The 24,691-nt window shown below is 44.2% G+C and overlaps 1 protein-coding gene across 9 annotated transcripts in view; it reads right to left on the minus strand.

Annotated features, from left to right (window-relative positions):
* c2h18orf63 (chromosome 2 C18orf63 homolog) overlaps positions 1-24,691 on the minus strand; it is a 190,372-nt gene that overhangs the window by 136,852 nt on the left and 28,829 nt on the right. Inside the window, exons 1-3 of one of the 9 annotated variants that reach the window (XM_069920234.1) lie at positions 24,304-24,553; positions 23,246-23,403; positions 9,149-9,221 (exon numbers count right to left, since the gene is read on the minus strand). In XM_069920234.1, the coding sequence (XP_069776335.1) occupies positions 9,149-9,221; positions 23,246-23,403; positions 24,304-24,336 (264 nt within the window). In that variant the 5' untranslated portion in view covers positions 24,337-24,553. Of the gene's footprint in view, positions 1-9,148; positions 9,222-9,616; positions 12,342-12,369; positions 15,065-15,099; positions 16,547-23,245; positions 23,404-24,303; positions 24,554-24,691 lie in introns of those variants that run through there. The other 8 variants (XM_069920238.1, XM_069920231.1, XM_069920230.1 and 5 more) reach the window with 8 other exon arrangements.

A 24,691-nucleotide genomic window follows, 5' to 3' on the forward strand; every position in this document is an offset into this window, starting at 1 on the left:
TTTCCAATGATGAGAAAATCCAGAACCCGGTGCCATGGTTTTGAGGATAATAGGCAAACCATTTAGGACGGAGATGAGGAGGAATTTCTTTACCCAGAGGGTGGTGAATCTGTGGAATTCATTGCCACAGAGGGCAGTAGAGGCAGGTTCATTAAATATATTTAAGAGGGAATTAGATATATTTCTTCAGTTTCTTTTCTTTGGCTTGGCTTCGCGGACGAAGATTTATGGAGGGGGGTAAAAGTCCACGTCAGCTGCACGCTCGATTGTGGCTGACAAGTCCGATGCGGGACAGGCAGACACGGTTGCAGGGGAAAATTGGTTGGTTGGGGTTGGGTGTTGGGTTTTTCCTCCTTTGTCTTTTGTCAGTGAGATGGGCTCTGCAGTCTTCTTCAAAGGAGGTTGCTGCCCGCCAAACTGTGAGGCGCCAAGATGCACGGTTTGAGGCGATATCAGCCCACTGGCGGTGGTCAATGTGGCAGGCACCAAGAGATTTCTTTAGGCAGTCCTTGTACCTCTTCTTTGGTGCACCTCTGTCACGGTGGCCAGTGGAGAGCTCGCCATATAACATGATCTTGGGAAGGCGATGGTCCTCCATTCTGGAGACGTGACCCACCCAGCGCAGCTGGATCTTCAGCAGCGTGGACTCGATGCTGTCGGCCTCTGCCATCTTGAGTACTTCGATGTTAGGGATGAAGTCACTCCAATGAATGTTGAGGATGGAGCGGAGACAACGCTGGTGGAAGCGTTCTAGGAGCCGTAGGTGATGCCGGTAGAGGACCCATGATTCGGAGCCGAACAGGAGTGTGGGTATGACAACGGCTCTGTATACGCTTATCTTTGTGAGGTTTTTCAGTTGGTTGTTTTTCCAGACTCTTTTGTGTAGTCTTCCAAAGGCGCCATTTGCCTTGGCGAGTCTGTTGTCTATCTCGTTGTCGATCCTTGCATCTGATGAAATGGTGCAGCCGAGATAGGTAAACTGGTTGACCGTTTTGAGTTTTGTGTGCCCGATTGAGATGTGGGGGGGGGGGCTGGTAGTCATGGTGGGGACCTGGCTGATGGAGGACCTCCGTTTTCTTCAGGTTGACTTCCAGGCCAAACATTTTGGCAGTTTCCGCAAAACAGGACGTCAAGCACTGAAGAGCTAGCTCTGAATGGGCAACTAAAGCGGCATCGTCTGCAAAGAGTAGTTCACGGACAAGTTTCTCTTGTGTCTTGATGTGAGCTTGCAGGCGCCTCAGATTGAAGAGACTGCGGGTTATGGAGAGAAGGCGGGGACAGGGTACTAAACTTTAAGATCAGCCATGATCTCGTTGAATGGCGCAGCAGGCTCGAAGAGTCGAATGACCTACTCCTGCTCCTATCTTCTATGTTTCTAAGCAATGGGTAATATGAATCCGGAAGATGAGAAGAATCTACAAAAATTGGTATGCGTTAACCAAATGTTTGAATGAAGAATATTGGCCAATACAGTGAACGTGAGATGTTGAACAATATAAAAAGGCAATGCAATTGTCGTGGAGAAAAGATGTAGGATCGAAGTGGAAGAAATTGATAAATTTCTGGGAGCAAGAGGCAAAAAAGATGGAATGATAAAATGCTGGTGTATTGGAGGACAATACATGTAAGAAAGGGATAGTGGTATGTACAGCTGATAGGAACCCCAAATTATGGGAAACCCTCAAGGCTGAATGCAAATTGGTCGATGCTAGAAAGAAACAAGATAGGAAGAGACAGAAGAAAAACATGGTTAAACAAGTAAACATTCATGAAGAAAAGTCTTGGGTCAGGATGATAAGTCTGGAATAGCCACTCTGTTTGTCATCGATGGCTGTGAGGAAGATTGGAGCCCTTAACCCACAGCTCCATTAAACCCATCGCACTATCAAGATATTCCAGCTGTTACAGCCCCCAATTCCCATCCAGTGGAAATTGATGAGTCAGCATCCAGGTTCAGTCCAATCCTGAGCAGTGAAAGCACAGCCCCAGGTAAGCAGACAGTCCAAGCCAGTGGGAGGGACAGAGAATATCTAGTGGTCTCAGAGGATTTCCCTTACAAACTCTAACGAACCCTCATGCAGGAGCCATCGGCCAAAATGAGACAATGCAAGTCTATACCCCAGGGAAATCCTAAGAAATGTTTGCTATCACCAACCAAGACCCAGATAGGAAAAAGGTTCCAATGGCTTTTTGTGAATACTATGATGGACTTGCAATATAATCCACAAGATCTCTTTAAGCTATGCGAGTCTATTCTTACTAGATGAAACAGAAAAAAAATGGAAGAGAGATATGCAGGGACCAGGACGGAACCCTATTAATTCCTACAGTGATTTACAGCAGGTACACAATAATGAGGGTGACAAGACTAATGTTATTATTGAAGTGTTAAGAACAAAATTACACCACCAAGTAAACATGTTCAGTGCAGTGGATTGCAAACCTGAATCTGGAGAACAGGCATCCAATTTTTGGAACAGATTTACGTCATCACTTATGCAGGAGATGAGCCTTTTAACTGAGAGCAGCAACAGGCCAGTTTAATGCCATCCTGTTACATCGTTTGCCCTCAAAGGTGGCTAATATGATTGATACATTATCAATAACACCAAAAGACTGGAGTTACTTTACGACAGGCTTTTATTACCATAGGACTGTTGCTGGCCTGATACCAGCATTCATACTGAGGTAGGGACTCGGGCGTAATTGCCTTTATTTAGGGAATACCAGGGGGAGGAGTTACAGGGAGAAGGTGGGCCAGCCATACCTAGAGATACAGTACCAATGGCATAACAGCGTCACAGTGGTATCACTATATTCACGCCTTTTAAAAAAAATACAGCAGGCCCAGGCAATCGGTGAAATTCGTAATATATGTAAAATTCCTTTCTCAGTGATGAATAACCAATATAATTTGGCAGGCCTGATTTTTGTGTCCACCAGGTATAAATTCAATACACGGACAATGGTCTGGTTGTAAATCAAAACCTGCAGCTCATTGACAATCTTTACCCCAATGATGGTCTGTAGACCAACAACTACACATCCATTACATTTCCTGACACTCCCTAAACTGCATGCAAGCTTCTGCTATGATCCAACAGGAGCTAATAATGAATTTGAGGAACATTATGCCCATTATGAGGGGACTCCCACAGAAATATAATTAATTTGTGAAATAACAGGAATACACTAATCGCAATATTGCATTGACTTTGGTAGAAACAAACAGCCCTTCTAGCCCCCCCATCAATGTTCCCTCCAATTTTTAGTATTCAATTATGATTTTACACAGCTCTATTATTCCAGGACATTTGCTCCTTTTTAACAGAATGCTTGCTGTCTAAAAAAGAACTGAGACAGAATTGGGGGGAGTCATTCCAGTCCTGGCTTTTTTCCAGCAGCAGATCTACAGGGTAGTAACATTCCCAAAATGTTGGCTGTATAAAAGGTGCTTCAGGCAATCCAGAACCAATTCAGGTAAGGATGTATGTGTACCTTATATTTTTTTAGTGTATTTACAGGTAAGGATTTAAAACTTAGATAAAACATGCAAGTAAGACAACAGGAAAATATTTTTTTGTTAAAGATTATATTTTATATTGTATATAGATATGTTTTTGAAGGAGATAGATTGTGGGAGTAGTGTAGGTCATAAACAAACACAAACACTTCACAAAACAGATCTCATTTAAAATGCCAGAGCTTTGCTCAAGCCTTTGCAAAATCTTTGAAGAATGCCTAGAGACTTCACAAGTTAATTGAACATGCTGTGGAGTGATGGATTATTGTTTTGAAAGCAATAGATGAGCAGTGCCACAATCTGTCTGAATGCAGTTTGCTGTTCTAAGAAAGTCATGTGGTTTTGCAAGGGAAGAGACAAAACAGACTTTCTCTGAGAGGGAGAGAGGGAGAGAGAGAGAGAGAGAGAGAGAGAGAGAGAGAGAGAGAGAGAGAGAGAACTGGTTTCTGTAGCATGACAAGCTGGGAAGTTGTTTAAAAATGCCATTTTGAAGACAGGTTGTGAGTTCTGTGTTCAGCCTGTTGAAAACCTTTGTGGTCCATACAAGAGGAAATGGCTGGCTAGAGCATTTCGTCTGAAATAAGGGAAACAAAAAAGGTTATCATTTGGAAAACCCTGATGGGGAAAATTTCTTCAGCAAGACACTGAAGTGGCTGATTGGAGGGAATCAGTCTATGTGTGTCCAATTAACAACGAATCTCTCTCTGAAATCAACGAGTACATTCCTGAGCAGTAATCAAATAATTTTAAACACCAGAGCTTGGTGAAAATTCGTAAATGTTAAATTCTATGCACAGTATAATTATTGACTGATACCGGTAAACTTGGAGTAAGAAGTGAGATTGGACGGTGAATCAAAAAACTTTTCTGAACTTATACATATGCGCTTAGAATTAGAAGGGGGTTAAGTTAGGTTAAATTAATAGTAATAAGTTAAAGTTTGATCCTGTTTTTACGTTTAAAGAAAATTAAAAACTACTTTTGTTTAAGTAACCATTTGTCTTGGTGAATTTCTATTGCTGTTGGGTTTTGGGGTCCTCTGGGTCTGTAACTTTTTAATAATACCACTGCCCCGCTCTGTCCCTATGGCCCTCTGCCTTACTCTGTTCCAGCAGCCTGCTGCCCTTCTCTCTGTTGCTGTGGGTGCTCATGGAAAGGAGTGAGGGCTGGATCCAGCACCAACATGGCAAGGTATCCTTCTCAGTACATCACTGATATGACACTAGGTCTGCCAGATTGAGCTGCAATTATACAGCAAAGGTAAAAGGTTGATTCAATCTGAATGACAGCGAATAATTCACTAAGCAGGCACTGGGGTTTAGTCCATCTCTGATGTTTATGAATGCTCCCATAAATGCAGGTCTGAAATGAGCTGGTGGTGAAATAGTGATGCATCCTCTACTAGACTCATCGTTTCATTAGGTGGGTGAAGCAGTGATCTGTTGCTGGGAGGAGAATGAGAGATGATTTAATTCATAAATAATGGCTTTGACAGGACAGGTGGGGTGGCTGTTGGTCATTCAAAACAGGGCTTAATATTCATGAATAAGATTTTTTTAAAAGTATGTATGAAAGGGTACTGAATCTGAAAGGGTACTGAATCTACAGAAGGAGGAGATCAATACTCAATTATTGAATGTATAGAAGACAGTCACTGACAGACTTTCAGACCTTCAAGGAAAAGAGATTAGTGTTAAGAAGTGACATTGTGATAAATGACCAGCCCTCACACCAATCCCATTGCCCTGGTCACCTTGTGCTGTGAGCAAGCTGGTCTGTGGGTTTGTCCTCAGTTTAAACAGTCTGAAGCCCACCACCCTGTTTTTGCCCCCCACCCCCTAAAGTCCACCACCAGCCCACAATGATAGATAGCAGTGATTAGTAAGGTGGTATGCAAGTTGAAAGAAAAAGTTTAAAATCCACTGCTACAGATCAATAATTGCAGATTTTACCACACTCTTTTTTAAATTGTGCACCTATGTTTTATTAAATTGTGCGCATATTTTCCCATTCTCTTTTATATGTTGTGCACGTATGACTTATTAAATTGTGCGCATTTTTACCCACGATCTTTTATAATTTGTTTTATTCCCATTTTCCCAATCTCTTCTATTAGATGTTGCGTGTTAAGTAACATTTGACTCATCTTTCAATGCAACAATGGACCGATGGCATTACTCATCATTATCACCCTAATTTCAACCTCACATACAAAACCGGGGAAATATATTTGAGCCATTTCTTTTTGGGAAAAAACAGTGGGACTAACATGCCATCAAATACGTTATGTTGTAGGTGACACTAGACACCGACGCTGATGAGTTACATATCTCCACTCTTTTGCTTGCAGAATGCCGGCTTGCTGTGCAAAAAGACACACTGACCAGGAAAAATGCCAGCTTTGTTCGTTTCAGTGTAATCAACCAAAGCCAGTTTAATAGTGGGTCTTCCTTATGGAAATATCGTGGAATTTCTGTGTTTAAAAAAAACTTTAAAGTATGCACAAAAATTTTATGTTTTGCAAATTTTTTTCCTTGACAAAAGTATGTGCGCACTGAATGCTTGAAATAGTTTCAAGTTTATTTTGGCACAGCCTATCTTAGCTAATAAAACTGTATTGGCATGTTTTAGTATAACAGAAGTATGATTTTACTCTATACTTTGAACTGCTTTGTTCAGTTGTTTCATTAAATAAAAAATCAATGAGTATTTCTTATTTTTATGTGACACAATGTCTAAATAAATTAATAACAATAACACCCATCAATTCACAGATTATTATTGTTAGTTACTGGAAATGATTAAAACAAAACTCATTTAATTACAAAGCTAGTTGACAAACTATCCAGATGCTGAGTGTGAAAATCTTCACACATAGCACAGTTTATGTAGGTTTACAGAATAACAACAGAATAACATACATATTTAAGTGAATCAGTTATTTTTTTTCCTTCTCCTGTCTTTGATATTTACCCATTCTTTATAAAGTCTATCTTAATACCTTGACAGCTTTTGATTCTCATTAGCATATCCAAATGACATTCACCTAAACAGTTCCTCAGCTTTTTTTGGTTAGGTTACTAACCTTTTGTGAGCACATTAATTTCCTTTGTGTGCTGGTTGCAAATTTTGTGTATGTGCACGCACGCGGACAGCTTAGATCAGTGTCCCCCATGTCACTTTCCAGATTACTGAGGCTTTTTAGTGTACATGCTTGTACAACCAGCAGACCCACAGAGTTTTGACCTGCAAAAGTTCTGGGATGAAACATTGCAGTACTAATCTAATGTATAACTATTTGCCAAAAATCCATCGTCATACCTCTACCACCAAATTACACAACAAACCACCCCAGATTTATGGACGGTATCAGCCTATGAGGTTGCCCTAACCACTATTTTCCCCAGTCCATATCCACATTAAGCTAGATGTAGCCCTCCCTTTTTTCCCACAATATCCACTCAAACCTGAGACAAAAGGGTCAGACAGGGGATTATGTCCTTATTGCATCAGAATGTACTAGTGCCTTGCCAGTCTCCTTGCAATATTCCAACTTTTCCCATCCTTAAGCCTGGGTGACAGGAGTCGAGATTGGTGCAAGATTTATGGAAAATCAATGAGATAGTCCAACCAGGTAAAATAGATAGGAGAGAGCCAGTGGATGAGGTGTACCTGGACATCCAAAAGGCCTTTGATAAGGTCCCGCATAAACTACTGGCTTACAAAATCAAGGCTCATGGGATTGGGGGCAAAGTATTGATGTGGATTGAGAACTGGCTGGCAGGTAGAAGACAGAGAGTTGGGATAAATGGCTCATTTTCTGAGTGGCAGGCGGTGACCAGTGGGGTACCACAGGGATCTGTACTGGGACCCCAGCTGTTCACAATTTACATTAATGATCTGGATGAGGGGATTGGATGTAATATCTCCAAATTTGCAGATGACACTAAGCTAGAAGGGGTTGTGTGCACGGAAGAGGGGGTCAGGAAGCTCCAGTGTGATTTGGATAAATTGAGGGACTGGGCAGATACTTGGCAAATGCACTACAATGTGGATAAATGTGAGGTTATCCACTTTGGTAATTCAAACCAGAGAGCAGATTACTATTTGAATGGCAATAGATTAAGAGATGGGGAAGTGCAGAGAGACCTAGGGGTACTTGTACATCAGTCTCTGAAGGCGAACATGCAGGTACAGCAGGCGGTTAAAAAGGAAAATGGTATGTTGGCCTTCATATCAAGAGGGTTTGAGTATAGGAACAAGGATACCTTACTGCAGCTGTACAGGGCCTTGGTGAGACCACACCTGGAGTATTGTGTGCAGTTTTGGTCACCTTATCTAAGGAAGGATGATCTTGCAATGGAGGGAGTGCAGAGGCGATTCACCAGGCTGATACCTGGAATGGCAGGAATGACTTATGAGGAAAGATTGCGCAAATTGGGATTGTACTCCCTGGAGTTTAGAAGATTGAGAGGGGATCTCATAGAGACATAAAATTCTGGCAGGACTGGACAGAGTGGATGCAGATGGGATGTTTCCAATGATGGGAAAATCCAGAACCTGGGGCCATGGTTTGAGGATAATAGGCAAACCATTTAGGACCGAGATGAGGAGAAATTTCTATACCCAGAGGGTGGTGAATCTGTGGAATTCATTGCCACATAGGGCAGTGGAGGCAGGTTCATTAAATATATTTAAGAGGGAATTAGATATATTTCTTCAGTATAAGGGTATTAAAGGTTACGGAGAGAAGGCGGGGACGGGGTACTGAACTTCAAGATCAGCCATGATCTCGTTGAATGGCGGAGCAGGCTCGAAGGGTCGAATGGCCTACTCCTGCTCCTATCTTCTATGTTTCTATGTTTCAATGCATTCCATTGTTCCAAACATCGCTATTATCCTTAGCCAGATACCTGCAGACTCTACAGCATTCACTATTATAGACCTATAGCATGCCTTTTTTGCAATCCCACTGCACCCAGATGATAGCTTATAGTACAAATGGACCTAGCTACCACAGGGTTTTGTACACTCATCCACTATCTCCTCTCAAACATTGTAGTCAGCTGCAGTCTATCATCCTTCCCTGATATTCAACTAACACACAATATGTAGATGTGTGAAGATAACAAAATCACTTACTGATTACCTGGGCCGGACTACCCAGGTTGCTGCATTTTAAAGCCCACCACATGCTCTTTGGTCCAGGCTATGAAAGGTGCTCTACACCAGGTCACAAAATGTGGACATCATTGGAGGCGTTGTTGGTAAGGTAGGACCACAATATTGTGTTGGAATACTTAGCATTAAGTCACACCCCATTGGTACAGGGAATCGGGAGAGTCTGCTGAAGTCTGTCATGTAGGGTGTTACTGCTCATGTGAGAGAGAGAGGCAGCCACTAGTATCGGAGATCATTCTATCCTATGTGAATACCAATGTAGTTGTAGTATTATGATGCTTTGTGCCTTCCATGTTATGATTTCCCTGTGTGTTTAATAAAGATTATTCCTTGTTTGTCAGTTTGTGTCTGGACTCACTCCTCTGTGAACCAGAGGAACCCGTCTTAAATTTCACATAACACTGTCATTACAATCAATCAAAAATAACTGAAATTCAAACTCACAGGCATTATTACTCTAACTTCTTTATGTTCACCTGGAGCAGCAAGAACTTCTGGATAAAGAAACAGTAATTCTCTGCAAGAAAGTGGTTTGCTTTAGTGACAAAACACCAATCTGTAAAGATTGCAAATAATTCATGCAAGTTGTCATTTAGCACTTCTAAATGTCACTGTTACAATTCAACTGTACTGGAAGTGTTGACAAGCAAATAGAAATAAATTTATATTGACAACCAGACAAATAAACAGATACGAAGGATTTCATTTAGATACTGCCACAAACGTGATTTTGTTGTTTTTACAAGTGACAACAACAAACAGGAGCACAGAAGACCCATTCCCTTCAAGATGATTCAAAGATTAGTCAGTTCATTCCACTGATATCTGAAATGCAATGTGCCAGATACAACTGTAAATATAAATTTGGGGGCAGGCTTAGGGTTGGCGAGAATGGAGTAAGGTGACACAAACTGCAAAGAGTAGCACAAGTTTCACTCAAAAATTGGAACTTATGGTGGTGTGAGCAGTGGAAGAAACACAGCCACCATGTTGACAGTCGTTAATTACTGTTTTTATTCAAATTCAAAACACCCCTTTAAGGGCAGGAAGAGCTCAGTCACCTGGTGTATTGTGATATCATAATCACTGCCCAGGGTGCGTGCTGGAAGGGATGCTGGAGTCAGAGAGAAATCTTCTGACAACGGCTTTTCCCCATGGCTGCCCTGCGAGGCCGGTTCACAATGAGGAAGTGCGCCGCCACACAACCCCCGCCCCCCAGAGCTGGCTAGGCGTCCTGTCACTTTGGCAGCCGTCCCTGGCACTTGGGTGCAGCCGTCTGCACCAGGTGTGATAAGTCCAGATGGGACACCTTCAGGCAGTCCACTGTAAAAAGTTCCTCTTTCCCCACCAATGTCCAGGGTGAAAGTTCCGCAAGACTTTGTATGATCCCTCATATGGTTGCTGTAGCAGTGCACCTTGTGATCCCCTCTGCACGAAAACGAACTGGGCCAAGTCGAGGTCTTTGGGGAGATGAAATGGACAGGTGCCGTGGCGTGCCAGGGGTGGGGGAGCTAGGGAGGCCAGTTGCCTGCGTAGGTCCGCCAGCAGGTTTTTAAATCGGTGGCCGTGGTGTTAGGGTCTGGAGTGAAAACTTCACCCGGCAGGGAAAGCGGTGCGCCATAGACATCTCTGTTGCTGAAGCCTGCGGGCCCTCCTTGGGTGCCATTCAAATCCTGAGGAGGACCCAGGGTAGTTCATCCCCCCAGTCTGGTCCAGAGACCCTGGCCATAAGTAATGACTTCATGTGCCTGTGGAATAACTCAACCAACCCGTTAAACTGCAGGTGGTATGCTAAACATAGAAACATAGAAGATAGGAGCAGGAGTAGGTCATTCAACCCTTCGAGCCTGCTCCGCCATTCAACGAGATCATGGCTGATCTTAAAGTTCAGTACCCCGTCCCCGCCTTCTCTCCATAACCTTTAATACCCTTATACTGAAGAAATATATCTAATTCCCTTTTAAATATATCTAATCAACCTGCCTCTACTGCCCTCTGTAGCAATGAATTCCACAGATTCACCACCCTCTGGGTAAAGAAATTCCTCCTCATCTCCATCCTAAATGGTTTGCCTATTATCCTCAAACCATGGCCCCGGGTTCTGGATTTTCCCATCATTGGAAGCATCCCATCTGCATCCACTCTGTCCAGTCCTGCCAGAATTTTATATGTCTCTATGAGATCCCTTCTCAATCTTCTAAACTCCAGCGAGCACAATCCCAATTTGCGCAATCTTTCCTCATAAGTCATTCCTGCCATTCCAGGTATCAGCCTGGTGAATTGCCTCTGCACTCCCTCCATTGCAAGAACATCCTTCCTTAGATAAGGTGACCAAAACTGCACACAATACTCCAGGTGTGGTCTCACCAAGGCCCTGTACAGCTGCAGTAAGGTATCCTTGTTCCTATACTCAAACCCTCTTGATATGAAGGCCAACATACCATTTGCCGTTTTAACCGCCTGCTGTACCTGCATGCTCGCCTTCAGAGACTGGTGACAAGAACCCCTAGGTCTCTCTACACTTCCCCTTCTCTTAATCTATTGCCATTCAAATAGTAATCTGCCCTCCGGTTTCTATTACCAAAGTAAATAACCTCACATTTATCCACATTGTAGTGCATTTGCCATGTATCTGCCCAGTCCCTCAATTTATCCAAATCACACTGGAGCTTCCTGACCCCCTCTTCCGTGCACACAACCCCTCCTAGCTTAATGTCATCTGCAAATTTGGAGATATTACATCCAATCCCCTCATCCAGATCATTAATGTAAATTGTGAACAGCTGGGTCCCAGTACAGATCCCTGTGGCACCCCACTGGTCACCGGCTGCCACTCAGAAAATGAGCCATTTATCCCAACTCTCTGTCTTCTACCTGCCAGCCAGTTCTCAATCCACATCAACACTTTGCCGCCAATCCCATGAGCCTTGATTTTGTAAGCCAGTCGTTTATGCGGGACATTATCGAAGGCCTTTTGGAAGTCCAGGTACACCACATCCACTGGCTCTCCCCCACCTATTTTATCTGTCACCATCTCAAAGAATTCCAATAGATTTGTCAAGCACGATTTACCTTTTGTAAATCCATGTTGACTCTGTCCAATCCCTTCTCTGATAGTCATATGCTCCGCTATAACATCCTTAATAATGGATTCCATCATTTTGCCCACTACTGATGTAAGGCTCACCGGCCTATAATTCCCCGCTTTTTCTCTACCCCCCTTTTTAAATAGCTACCCTCCAATCCATGGGTACTGATCCTGAGTCTATCGAGTTCTGGAAAATAATTCTTAAAGCATCTGCTATCTGAATGTCCACTTCCTTTAGTACCCTAGGATGTAGATTATCAGGCCCTGGGGATTTATCTGCCTTCAATCCCATCAATTTCCCCAAGACCATGTCCTTAGAGATACTGATTTCTTTCATTTCCTCCCTTGCATTAGTCTCTATGTTTCCCAACATCCTTGGGAGGTTATTTGTATCCTCTCTTGTAAAAACAGAACTAAAGTAAGAATTTAATTGGTCTGCCATTTCCTTATTCCCCATTATATATTCCCCTGATTCTGACTGCAAAGGACCCACTCTGGATTTCACCAATCTTTTCCTCTTGACATATTTATAAAAGCTTTTGCAGTCGGTTTTTATATTTGCCGCAAGCTTACTTACGTAATTTATTTTTGCTCTCTTGATTAATCTCTTTGTCCTCCTTTGGTGCATCTTGAACTGCTCCCAGTCTTCGATTGTGGTACTTTTTTTGGCCAATTGATATGCTCTCTCTTTGGACCTAATGCTGTCTCTAATTTCCCTTGTTATCCACGGTTGAGTCACCTTTTTTGGTTTCTTTTTATGCCAAACGATTTTTGCAATTTCTCCATTAGATCTGTGAATGCTTTCCATTGTCTATCCACAGTCAACTCCCCCATAAACACTACCCAATCAATCTTACTCAACTCCCGTCTCATACCATCATAATTCCCTTTATTTAAATTCAGGAACTTAGTCTCGGTTTTAATTTCATCACTCTCCATGTCGAGTGAGAATTCGATCATATTGTGATCGCTCCTACCCAAAGGGCCTCATACAACAAGATTGTTGATTAGCCCCTTATCATTGCATAATACACAATCTAAAATGGCCTGCTCCCGAGTTGGTTCCTCGACATATTGGTCTAGATAACCGTCCCGTAAACATTCAAGGAATTCCTCCTCCTCAGTATTTTTACTAATTTGGCTAGTCCAATCTATATGCAAATTAAAGTCTCCCATGATGACAGCTGTTCCGTTATTGCACGCTTTTCTAATTTCTCTTTTAATGCCTTCCCTCACCTCTACACTACTATTTGGAGGCCTATATACCACCCCCACTAACATTTTCCATCCCTTGCTATTCCTCAGTTCTACCCATATAGATTCCGCATCTTCTGAGTTGATATCCTTTGTGTCAATCGTGTCAGTCTCTTCTCTCACCATCAATACTACCCCACCCCCTTTCCTTTCTTGCCGATCCCTCCTAAATATCGTATACCCCGGGATGTTAAGTTCCCAGGCTTGCCCACCCTGCAGCCATGTTTCTGTAATCCCAATCAAATTATATTTGTTTATCTCAATTTGCACAGCCAATTCATCTACCTTGTTCCGTATGCTTCTTGCATTAAGATATTAAGCCTTCAGATTTGTTTTTTTCACCCTCCTTGCTCTTTCTGATTTTTTACTTTCGCTGCCTAACCTAACTTTTCCTGTTTTATCTTTTCTGTCCTTTGCCCTATCATACAGTTTCCCACCCCCCTGCCAAATTAGTTTAAATTGCACCCAACGGCTGTACCAAACCTAGCTGCCAATATATGCTGTGGTGTGGTGGAGCTTGACCCCCAGGAGCTTCGCCATTTGAGTCCACTGGGGAGACATGAACTGCGCCTCTCTGTTGCTAGTGATGAGCGCCAGACTCAAAAACGGGCAATCCATTGGCTGACCAGAGTCCTGGCCCACGTCTCCGCGGAGGCCTCCATAAGCGGGACGGCCTCCGGCCACCTTGTGGCCCGATCCACCACCGTGGGGATGTAACGAGCCTCCTTGGACACCGGCAGGGGCCCAACGACATCAACATGGATGTGTTGAAATCTGCAAACCGCCAGGTCAAAGTTCTGGATGGGGGCTCGTGTGTGTCGGGGGTCCTGGAGGTCTGACACCAGGTACAATTCCTGGCTAGTTCATGCCACACAAACCACTCCATGACCATCCACATGGTTGTCTTTACAGCTTGGTGAGCGAGGTAGTGGATCAGACTAAAGACCTTCGCCCTCCAGTGCGGCGGGACCACCGGGCGCAGCATGTCTGTTGAGATGTCGGAGAGCAATGTGTCCGGGCTGCTGGACACCTGGACATCCTTGAGTTTAAGGCCCGAGATGGCGGTCCACAAGGCCTGCATCTCTGCATCGTTCCTCTGTGCCTGAGCCAGTTGCTCGTAATCCAGGCCGGGCGCGAGAGTGTTGATGGCTGGATGAGAGAATGCATCCGCCACTTGCCAGCCCTATGTTGGATGATGGTTGTGGAGCTGCTGTCTGGCGGACCACGGATCCTCGGCCATCTCCAGTGCTTGAGTGAGAGGCTTGTGATCCATGAAGGATGTGAACGGCCTGCCCTTGAGGAAGTAGTGGAAATGGTGGATGGCCAAATACAGCACCAGGTTCTCCCTTTCGAAAGCGCTGTATTTGAGCTCCGGTGGGCACAGCTAATTGCTGAAAAAGGCAAACGGGTGCCATGGTCCATCGACCCACTGTTCCAGAAATCCCCGCCCCCACTGCCGTAGCTGAGGCGTCCACGGAGAGCGCCATGTGCGCCTCCGGCCACGGGTGTTCCAGAAGTGTGGTGCTGGGTAAAGCTTCCTTTGTCACAATGAAAGCCCTGTCCACCTCCTATGACCACGATTAAGTAATTTCTCTGGTGACCATGAGCACGAACAATAGGCTCATGGTGCGCGCGGCTCCAGAAATGAAACTATAGTAAAAGTTCACCATCCCTACGAACTCTTGGAGGCCTGTCAGGGTGGAGAGTTTGGGGAATCGTTGAACAGCCATTACCTTCTCTGGCGCCAGCACGGCCCCAGCTGCCAAAATGGTGTGCCCCAGGAACTGGACGGACTCCTTGCCAAACTGGCATTTGGTCGCATTGACCGTGAGGCCAAAGTCCACCAGCCAGGCAAAGAGTGTGCGGAGGTGGGCTTTGTGTTCATCACGATTGCAACTGGCAATGAGAATATCATCCAGGTAAATGAACACAAAGTCCAGATCTTTTCCAAACCCGTCCATGAGGCGCTGGAATGTTTGAGCCGTGTTCTTTAGACTGAAGGGCATACGCAGGAACTCGAAGAGGCTGTAAAGGGTGATAATGGCCATCTTACCCACGTCGTCTGGATGCACCGGGATCTGATGGTATCTCCACGAGGTCCACTTTGGAAAATACCCGTGCGCCGTGCAAGTTGGCAGAGAAGTCCTGTATGTGGGGCACTGGGTACCTGTCAGGGGTGGTTGCGTCGTTCAACCGACGGTAGTCCCCACACAGTCTCCAGCCCCGGATGATTTCAGGACCATATAGAGCGGCAATGCCCAGGCGCTGTCCGAGCGCCGGATGATTCCCAGTTCCTGAAGCCTAGAGAACTCCTCCTTTGCCTGCTGGAGTTTCTTGGGTGGCAGCCATCTGGGCCCAGCGTGCAGTGGGGGACCCTGTGTGGAGATGTGGTGGAAGATCCCATGCTGGGGCAGGGAGGCATTGAACTGTGGCTCTAAGATAGTGGGGAATTCGTGGAGGATCTCATCGAACTCGTCCCTGGCAGTGGCTATGGCAGCGATTTCAGGCTTGCAGGCTTTTGCTGTGTCCAGTTGGGTGGAGTGGCACGTTCGGGCATTGACCAGCCTTTTGCCCTTCATGTCAACCAGTAAGCCATGGGCTCTGAAGAAGTTGGCCCCTAACAGCGCGGTACCCACGGAGGCTAGGATGAACCTCCAGTGGAACTTCTCCTTCCTGATGTGGATCTGTGCCCTGCGGGTGCCATATGTCCTGATGGTGGAGCCGTGGGCCGCCCGCAGGGTTGGACCTCGAGATCAGGTGTAAGTCTCTAATGCTGTGGGGGGAAGGACGCTGAGCTCAGCCCCTGTGACCACCAGGAATCGGTGGCCGGTGGATCTATCCATCACATGAAGGAGGCTCTTTGTCGGCAGCCATCAATGGCAGGTGGCCTGGTTGTTTCCCTGAAACCAGCAGGGCTGGCGGCACTTACGGGCTTGCGCTCCCCAGTGCTGGTGGTAGAAACAACAGGTCTACTGGCCCTCCTTTGGCTTGGTCTTGGAAGTGGCTTGCAGTTGTCTGGTTCCTGGTCATGTCACCTGGTTGAGGGCTGCCTCATTCTCCCTCTTCGTGCGCCAGAAGGCATCCACATGGGCTGCTGTTCTCCTCGAGTTTGAGGTCTTCATCGGTGAGGATCAGCTGGATGTCCTCCAGCATCTGTTCCAAAAATATCTGGCAGGAGAAAACAAGGCTTTTGGTCTTCCGCCAGGGCCAGCACTTCATCCATCAGCGTCGATGGACTATGGTCCCCAAGCCCATCTAGGTGAAGGATCCTGAAAGCCCGTTGCTGGGGAGTTAGCCCTAAAGTTCCAAGCAGCAGGTTTTTGAGGGCAGTGTACTTGCCCATAGCTGGGGGGTGGTGGATGATGTCGTCCACCCTCGCTGTCATATCTTGGTCCAGAGCGTTCACAACATGATAGAACATCGTGGCATCTAAGGAGATGTTGCTGAGTTGAAATTGTGCTTCCACCTGCCCAAACCATGTACTTGGTCGGTTAGTCCAAAAGGGGGGAAGCTTTATGGAGACAACCCTTTAAGGGCAGCATGAGCTCAGTCATCTGGTGCATTGTGACATCATAATCGCTGCCCAGGGTGCACGCTGGAAGGGATGCTGGAGTCAGAGAGAAATCCTCTGATGATGCCATTTCCCCATGGCTGCCCCACCACATGATGATACAAGCGGGGCCAGTTCGCCATGAGGATGTGCGCCGCCACAAACTTCACAATTAATAGTACCTTTTAATAGTACCTTTTAAATTTGAAATATTCGTTAAATTTGGTGGAAAATAATGCCATTGTGATTTTTGGCACCATCATGTGTTAAAATAAAGCATTTCACTGAAAGATCAGGTTAAAGGCAGGATGAAATGAGGTTTCTCTTCATACTCTTCCATTTGAAGACAATTCAAGTGTACATGAAAGATGGGTGCAAGGCACCTTTAAGGAAATGACAATGTACATTTTGAAAAGGATGCATTTTACAAATAAATCAGATACACAAAGAATAAAGATCAAATGTGGCTGGCCCTCCACTTGTAATGACAAACCACTACTCAGAGCCCCTTTTAGTTGCAGTAAGTCTTTGCTAAACTGAAGAAATCAAGTAAGAAATAGAGCAGAAGTAGGCCATCTAGCCTGTCGATCCTGCTCTGCCATTCAAAGTGATCATGATTGATCTGATAGGCTCAGCTTCACCTACCTGCCTTTTCCCCCATATCCTTTAATTTGCTAACAATGTAGAAACCTATTTAAATCTTGTATTAAATATATTTACTGAGGTCACCTTCACTGCCATCAATGGGCAGCAAATTCCAGATTCACATCCATCTGGGGAAAACAGTTCCTCTTTATCTTTGCCCTAAATTTACCATAAATTTTGACGCTATATGCCCTCGTTCTGGTCTCCCCTATCAATGCAAACATCTTACCTACCTCAATTTTATCTGTACCTTTCAGAATTTTATATATTTATTCTTCTAAATTCCAGTGAGTACAGTTCCAGACAACTCAATCTCTCCTCAAAGGCTAAGCCTCTCATTTCTGGAATTAAGTAGACCAGAAAAGCATGCAGTACTGCAGATGCGGCCTCACCATTACCTTATACAGTTGCAACATAACTTCCTGCTCCTAAATTCAATCCCTCTAGCAATGAAACCCAATGTTCCATTTGCCTTCTTGATAGCCTGCTGCACCTGCAAACCAACCTTTTGCGATTCATGCACAAGCACTTCCAAGTCTTTCTGCATGCTGCAATCACTTACCAAAGTGGATAACCTCACATTTACCAACATTGTACTCCATCTGCCAGACCCTTGCTCACTCAATTAACCCATCTATCTCTCTGCAAACTCTCCATATCCCCTGCACAATTAGCTTTTCCACTCAATTTAGTGTCATCAGCAAACTTAGATACACTATACTCTGTCCCCTCTTCCAGATCACTTATGTACACTAGCACAGTTGCGGGCCTAGCACCGACCCATGTGGCACGCAGCTCACCACTGATTACAAACCAGAAAAACACCCTTGCTCTTCAAATCTGTTTTCTGTTGGTTAAACAATCCTCTATACATGCGATTACATTACCACCATACCATGCGTTCTTATGGATAAGTCTTTTGTGTGGAAACTTATTGAAAGCCTTCTGAAAATCAGGGTAAACAATATCCAACTGCCTCCCTCTATCTACTACACTCACTATATCCTCAAAGAACTACAGTAAGTTTGTCAAACAGGATCAACCTTTGCTGAATCCATGCTGTGTCTACCTGATGGATCCATTTCACTTTATTTTACAATTTCTTCTTTAATGATAGTTTCTTGGATTTTCCCAACCACAGATGTTAAATTAACTGGCCTATAGTTCCCTGCTTTGTGCCTACATCCTTGTTGAATAACAGCGTGACATTCACCGTCTTCCAATCCACCAGAACCTGCCCAGATAGGTTGGGTAAATCATCACCAAAGCTCAACTATAACTTCTGCCATTTCATGTCCCTGGAATGCATTCCATCAGGACCAGGGAATTTATCTATCTTTAGACCCTCAAGTTTTCTGATTACGACCTCTTTAGTGATAGCTATTACATCCAGATTTTCATCTCCCATCACATCCATAACATGCCTTTGACATGTTCAATGCATCCCCCACCATGAACACCATCACAAAATAATCATTTCCTCTAATGTCAATTCCCCCTTCTCACCTTCCAAGGGTCCAATCTTCACTTCAGCCACTCTTTTGCACTTTATATAATTATAAAAATTTACTGTCCGTTTTTCTCATGGGCTACCTTCCCTTTCTTTATTGCTTGCTTCGTGGTTCTTTGTTGCTTCTTAAAAGGTTTCACAGACTTTTGGTTTCCACTCCTCTTGGCGACTTTGAACGCATGAGCTTTTAGTTTGATGCCTTCTTCCCGCAGAGGGAGGAAGTGTGAATGGGGTGGGAATTAGCATTCTAACATGTTGGCTCCTTTTCCAAGGCACTGGGAAGTGTAGATCGAGTTGATGCAGGGAAGGAGGGCAGTTTGTGTGATGGTCTGAACTATATATACATCGCACTACAGTGTCTTCTGATTTTGCCCATATTGTTTTCTTGCTCCAAAAGGCCAAACTGCCAGACACAGTGTGCCTGGAGACTCAAAGCTCAGCCCCGAGTAGTGATTGACAACTTTCTAGCGGCTACTACAGTAGAGCTACTAAAGAAACACACGCCAGAGCAGTCAACTCAAGACTGGTTTACTGAACCTTTACAAGCGGCTTTTATTCCCTGCCTGTCCCGGGCTCCACGGGACAAGGTGGAACCATGTTAAGTGACAGCTGCTGGTCCACGGGACCAGCAGGTTTAAATTGAAATTTGTTAACGTCCTGTGCCTTTCAGCAGGCGACCCAGCTGATTAACGTGCCGTCTCTCGGCACTCAGTACCGCTAGCCACAGTGGTGGTTCGCATTACCGCGCTGAGCACCTGCTCAGCCCGATACACAGATGCTAAAACTTACCTCTTTAAGGATTTTAAATAGCTTTTGAATGTCACTGATAGAGACATTTAAAATTTTACTGAATTAATTAAATGTTAATGAAGATTGCTCATTATCTGCACAATATGGTTAGCAATGCTATTACAGTGCCAGAGATGGGGATCGAAGTCAAATCCCACAGTCTGTAAGGAGTGTGTACTTTCTCCTTGTGTCTGCGTGGAATTCTTCCGGGAAATCTGGTTTCCTCCCATCATACAAAACGTATGGGGTGGGGAAGGGAGTTGTAGATCAATTGGGTGTAATTGGAATTTGAAAGAGTATTATGCTTAAGTCTTCACAGTGGAGGATATAGGGAACATATCAAGATGTGATGCTAAGGAGACAATGGGAAGAAAGTACTTCAAATACAACCGCTATCACAAAAAAGTAGGGCTGGGCAAACTAGTGGGCCGAAAGGTAAACAAATCCCCAACACAGAGTAATCACAGGATAACAAATGAATTTGCTCATTTCCCAGCTGAACAAAAGACAGCAAATGTAACACCAATGTTTAAAAATAAACTGAGATATAGTAGGTAACAATAATGACAATGTTTGAAGCTATCATTAAGGAAGAAATATCAATACATCTGAATAGAAATTGTTCTATTAGGCAGACTCAACATAGACTCAGGAAGGTCAGGTCATGTTTAACAGATTTATTAGAGTTCTTTGAGGATATAATGAGTGCAGTGGATAGAGGGGAACAAGTGGATGAGGTATACTTGCAATTCCAGATGGCATTCGAATAAGATGCCGCACAAACAAAAAACCCTGCAAAAGGATAAAGGATATACAGGATGATGATGATTAGCATGGATAGAAGATTAGTTAACCAACAGAAGGCACAATTGTTTACAATATACATGTATATAAGCAAAATGTATAGAAGATACAGAGATACCTCAGTAAGTGAGGTCATCCACTTTGGAAAAAAAAGTTATTTCATTGTTATTTAAATGATGAACTTACAATGTTGTTGCACAGATACCTGACAGTATCTGTGCATTAATTACAAAAGGTGAGTTTGGATGGGTGCATTGTAGAATTCGCACTATGCGAGCATGGAGAAGAACAACACGCACACTGAAGCCTTGAAGCCGAGACTGGTTTATTGCACTGGCCGTCGCATTTACTTGGGCCCCAGGTGCTGATGTCAGGCCCCCGTGTCATCAGAACGCTGGCCTTGGATTGCCCGGCATCCCGCAACAGTTCCCCGTCTTCCCACCATACGGGGGGGTGGGGGGGGGGTGTCACTTGGGACCACGGCCGGTGTCACCCCAAGGTCCACGCGGTCGCCACGTTTGTCGGCCATTTTGTGGGCCACTCTGCATCCCCCATACACAGGCCGCTACATTATAAAGGTTTATCAAATTACAAGGAACAGTTACAATAGCTAGTCAGAAACTCTTCCCCCAGGCAAGAGAATCCAGAGCTTGTGGGCACAGACTTAAGGTGACGGGGTGAAATTGAAAGGAAATCCAAGGAGCAGGTTTTTCCTCAAAGGGTGGCAAATATCCAGAATAATCTGTATAGGAAGAATGGTAGAGGAGATACAACTACACAGTTTAAAAATCATTTGGACAGGTATTTTGAGGGATACAGGACCAATAGAACCATACACCATGAAATAGTTCCATGCCAACATTTGGCATTCTAGTTCTAGAATCAGCAACCATGTGAAAGAGACTGAGTATTCACTTTATCCATGCCCTTCACGATTTTAAAAGCCTCTATTAAAGCACCTCTCAGCCTCCTGTTCCAGGAAATAAAGACCCAGCCTATCCAACCTTTAGTTATATGTTCTCTAATCCTGGCAACATCTTGCACCTCTTTCAATTGATTGATGTATTTCCTATAGCTGGATGACCAGAAATGCACACAGTACTCCAAATGAGATCTCTCCAATACCTTGATAGAGCTGGACATGAGGTCCCAACTTTTGAACAATGAAGGCATGCATGCCAAATATGGTTATATGGTTAAATATCTTCTGTATCACGTTGTCCAACTGAGTTGCCACTTTCAGAGACCTAGGCACCTCTACCCCTCAGTCACTCTGTTCTACAACACTTTCTTGGGGTCTATTATTTATCATGCAAGTCCTAGACTAGGTAACTTCCCAAAGTATATCACCTGACATTTTTAAAGAGTAAAGTTTGATGCACATTTGGTCCATTTTTCCAACTGTTATGAACTTGGGTATCCTTTCACATTGTTCACAACATCACCAATCTTGGTGTTATCTGTAAATTTACTAATCACGTTAGCAACATTGTCATCCAAATCTTTTATATAGATCAACATCTGCTGTACACCACTGAACACAGGTCTCCAATTTTTAAAAATCCATCCACAAATATCCTGCTTTCCATTCAGTTAATTTTGAATACAAAGGGCCAGCTCCCCTTAGACCCCATGATCTCCTTTCCAGACGAACCTACCATGAAGGATCTTCTCAAAACTCCACTGCTCTTCCCTCATTAATCCTATTTATCAGCTTGGTTACATCCCACTTGGAATAATATGTTTTGTTCTGGTTACCGTATTACAGGATGCTAGAGAGAGGCTACAGAGGAATTTACAAAGATGCTGCCTGGATTGAAGAGTATGCCTTATGAGGATAGGTTTCGTGAACTTGGTCTTTTCTTCATGGAGCAACAGAGGATAAGGGTTAACATGATAGAGGCATTGATTGTGTGAATGGTCAGAGGCTTTTCCTCAGGCTGAAATAGCTAACATGAGGGGGCATAGTTTTAAAGTACTCGAAAGTCCGGGGGGGGTGGGGGGGGTACAAGAGATAAGTTCTTCACATAGTGATTTGTGGGTGCAAGGAATGTGCTGCCAGCAATAGTGGTGGACGCAGTTTCAACGGGATCTTTTAAGAGGTTATTAGATGGGTACATGGATCAGAGAAAAATTGAGGGTTTATGTAGTAGGAAAATTCTAGGTTGTTGGAAGAGTAGATTATTATGTTGACACAACATTGTGGGCCAAAAGGCCTATGATCCTACACATGAGAATTGAATTACAAATGCAAACGCAGCTGTGCATTCATTCCGATAGACATGACTGAGCAAATGTAGCTGGATCTCACAAATAGCCCAAAAATTGGAATCCAGGAAAAACATGCCAGCAGAGGCATGGAGGCAGAAAACATTCACAGATGTGGAGACTTCCAAAACACACCAATGCAGTGTAATTGCTCAGAACAGCAGCAAAACGGATTTTATTGGGCCCCTAAAGACATCTGCATGATGTCAGGTATCACTCCTCATCTCTCAAGGGGTCAAAGAATCTGTGATACTAATCATAGTGCCCTGTGACTTGCACTTACTTGCAGTCCCCTTTCTTCTGCTCAGTTGCAGGGCTGTCAACAATTTGCTGCTGTATTATCCACAATATCCTCAGGCAACCAGCACACTATTCAGACTCAACTATTCAAGAAACCTTAGTAATGGTAAATGTACATGATTTCCAATTATCTATTTAGATTTACTTGAGTTTAAACTGCAAATTTCAGGAAACCTGGGAGATCAATTGTAAAACCAAATTAGTCAGACTATGTTGAATAGAACCTCACCATGTTGAATTTCTCTCCAGTTCAGAAAATTATAAAACAGCATCAAACCAGTAAAAATATGCTTTACCTTTAAAATATTAATTCTTCCACATTAGTTTAATTACCTGCATTTTAGAGTCTGCAATGTTTTTGCATCAGCATCATCACAGTTTAAAATCACAGTTGTACCACACAACTTTCGAAGATCAGGTAGACTAATGAAGAACAAAGACTGAAATCTACAATCCTCTTTCATCTTGTCAGGTCCCGAGCTCTGATGTGCCTGTGTGAAATAGAATTTCAAATTATCATAGTTTTTTAATGTTAAAAGTTTGATGCACATTTATTCAGCATTTGGACCAACTGGTTGAGAGGCATGGAAATTAGGCATCGTGATGTGAAAGCTTTTGTAGGGTATGAAATAACTTTACTGAAATGGTGATTCTCGAGGGCCACATTTGCAAAATCCCAAAGCAAAGCTGTCAAAACATGATTGATTTGTGGCTCAGGGGCTAACAAAGTAGAGAAAGGGCAAGGCCAACAAAGAAATGGAAGACAAAGGCAAGTATTAGAATGCACGAAGATGTAAAAGACAGGCAACAAAAGGGCCAAAATGATGAACAATGCAGTGTTGGCGATAAAACGTGTGGCAACTGGAAGCTAATCTATTGAAGGCAGCAAAGTAGTCGTCAAATATCAAGGTAACCAAAAACCGTGTTAAAGATTTTTCAGTTGGGAATGGGCTGATGTGTTCTGTCATCACTGTTTTCCAGGAAGATGGCAGTCAAGTTGCACTTATGAAATTGCAACTGATGCCCAGATAACCGGAGTTGGGGAAGGATCTATCATAATCTTCGCAATAGGTTTGTGGGATCAACGTGTGAGCAGATAGACACATGCCTTGTCCATGAGCGGGGCGTTTTGGTCGCCCAATTTAAACCCCATTAACCTCCAGCCCCAGAACGTTGGAAGGAAGCCGCAGCCCAAGGGAAACCCCTCGCAGACACAGGGGAAACAGACGGCGGAGGATTCGAACCCGCTCCCGATCACAGGTGCCGGAGAGGCGTTGCGCCAAGCCCAGTCGCCTGGACCCTCACATCAGGGCGAAACCTTGCCCCATAAACACTCCCCCCCCCTCCTTCCTGCACCACTGACTAAACCCTGACGTGGACATGGCACCTACCCGCCTTGAAGCAAAGTGAGACAAAATGCACATTAATCCTGAAAACCGTCCTGACCGCAGCTCGCTCGCCCCTTCGAACCTTCCCAAAATGGCGCCACTGCCAGCCCCGCGCGCGCCTTCGCCTGACGAGAGGTTCGTTCCAGGGAGGAAGGCGACCGCGCGGGCAGCGCGTCTCGTTTGTTTGACTCGGCAGCCGGTTCCGTGCTCGCTCCTTCAGAGCTTCCTGAGGTACTTTTCCACATTAGATTTACTGCTGATCCTGAAAGGTTTTGAAACTAGTTTCATTGATTTTAATAGAAACACGATTTCGAACTGATGACATCGTATCCCCATCAAGAATATAAACCAACAGCAACATTCTTCGGTCAAAACCTCGGATGCTGATGCT

This window comes from Narcine bancroftii, chromosome 2 (genome assembly GCF_036971445.1).
Source record: "Narcine bancroftii isolate sNarBan1 chromosome 2, sNarBan1.hap1, whole genome shotgun sequence".
NCBI classification, from domain to species: Eukaryota; Metazoa; Chordata; class Chondrichthyes; order Torpediniformes; family Narcinidae; genus Narcine; species Narcine bancroftii.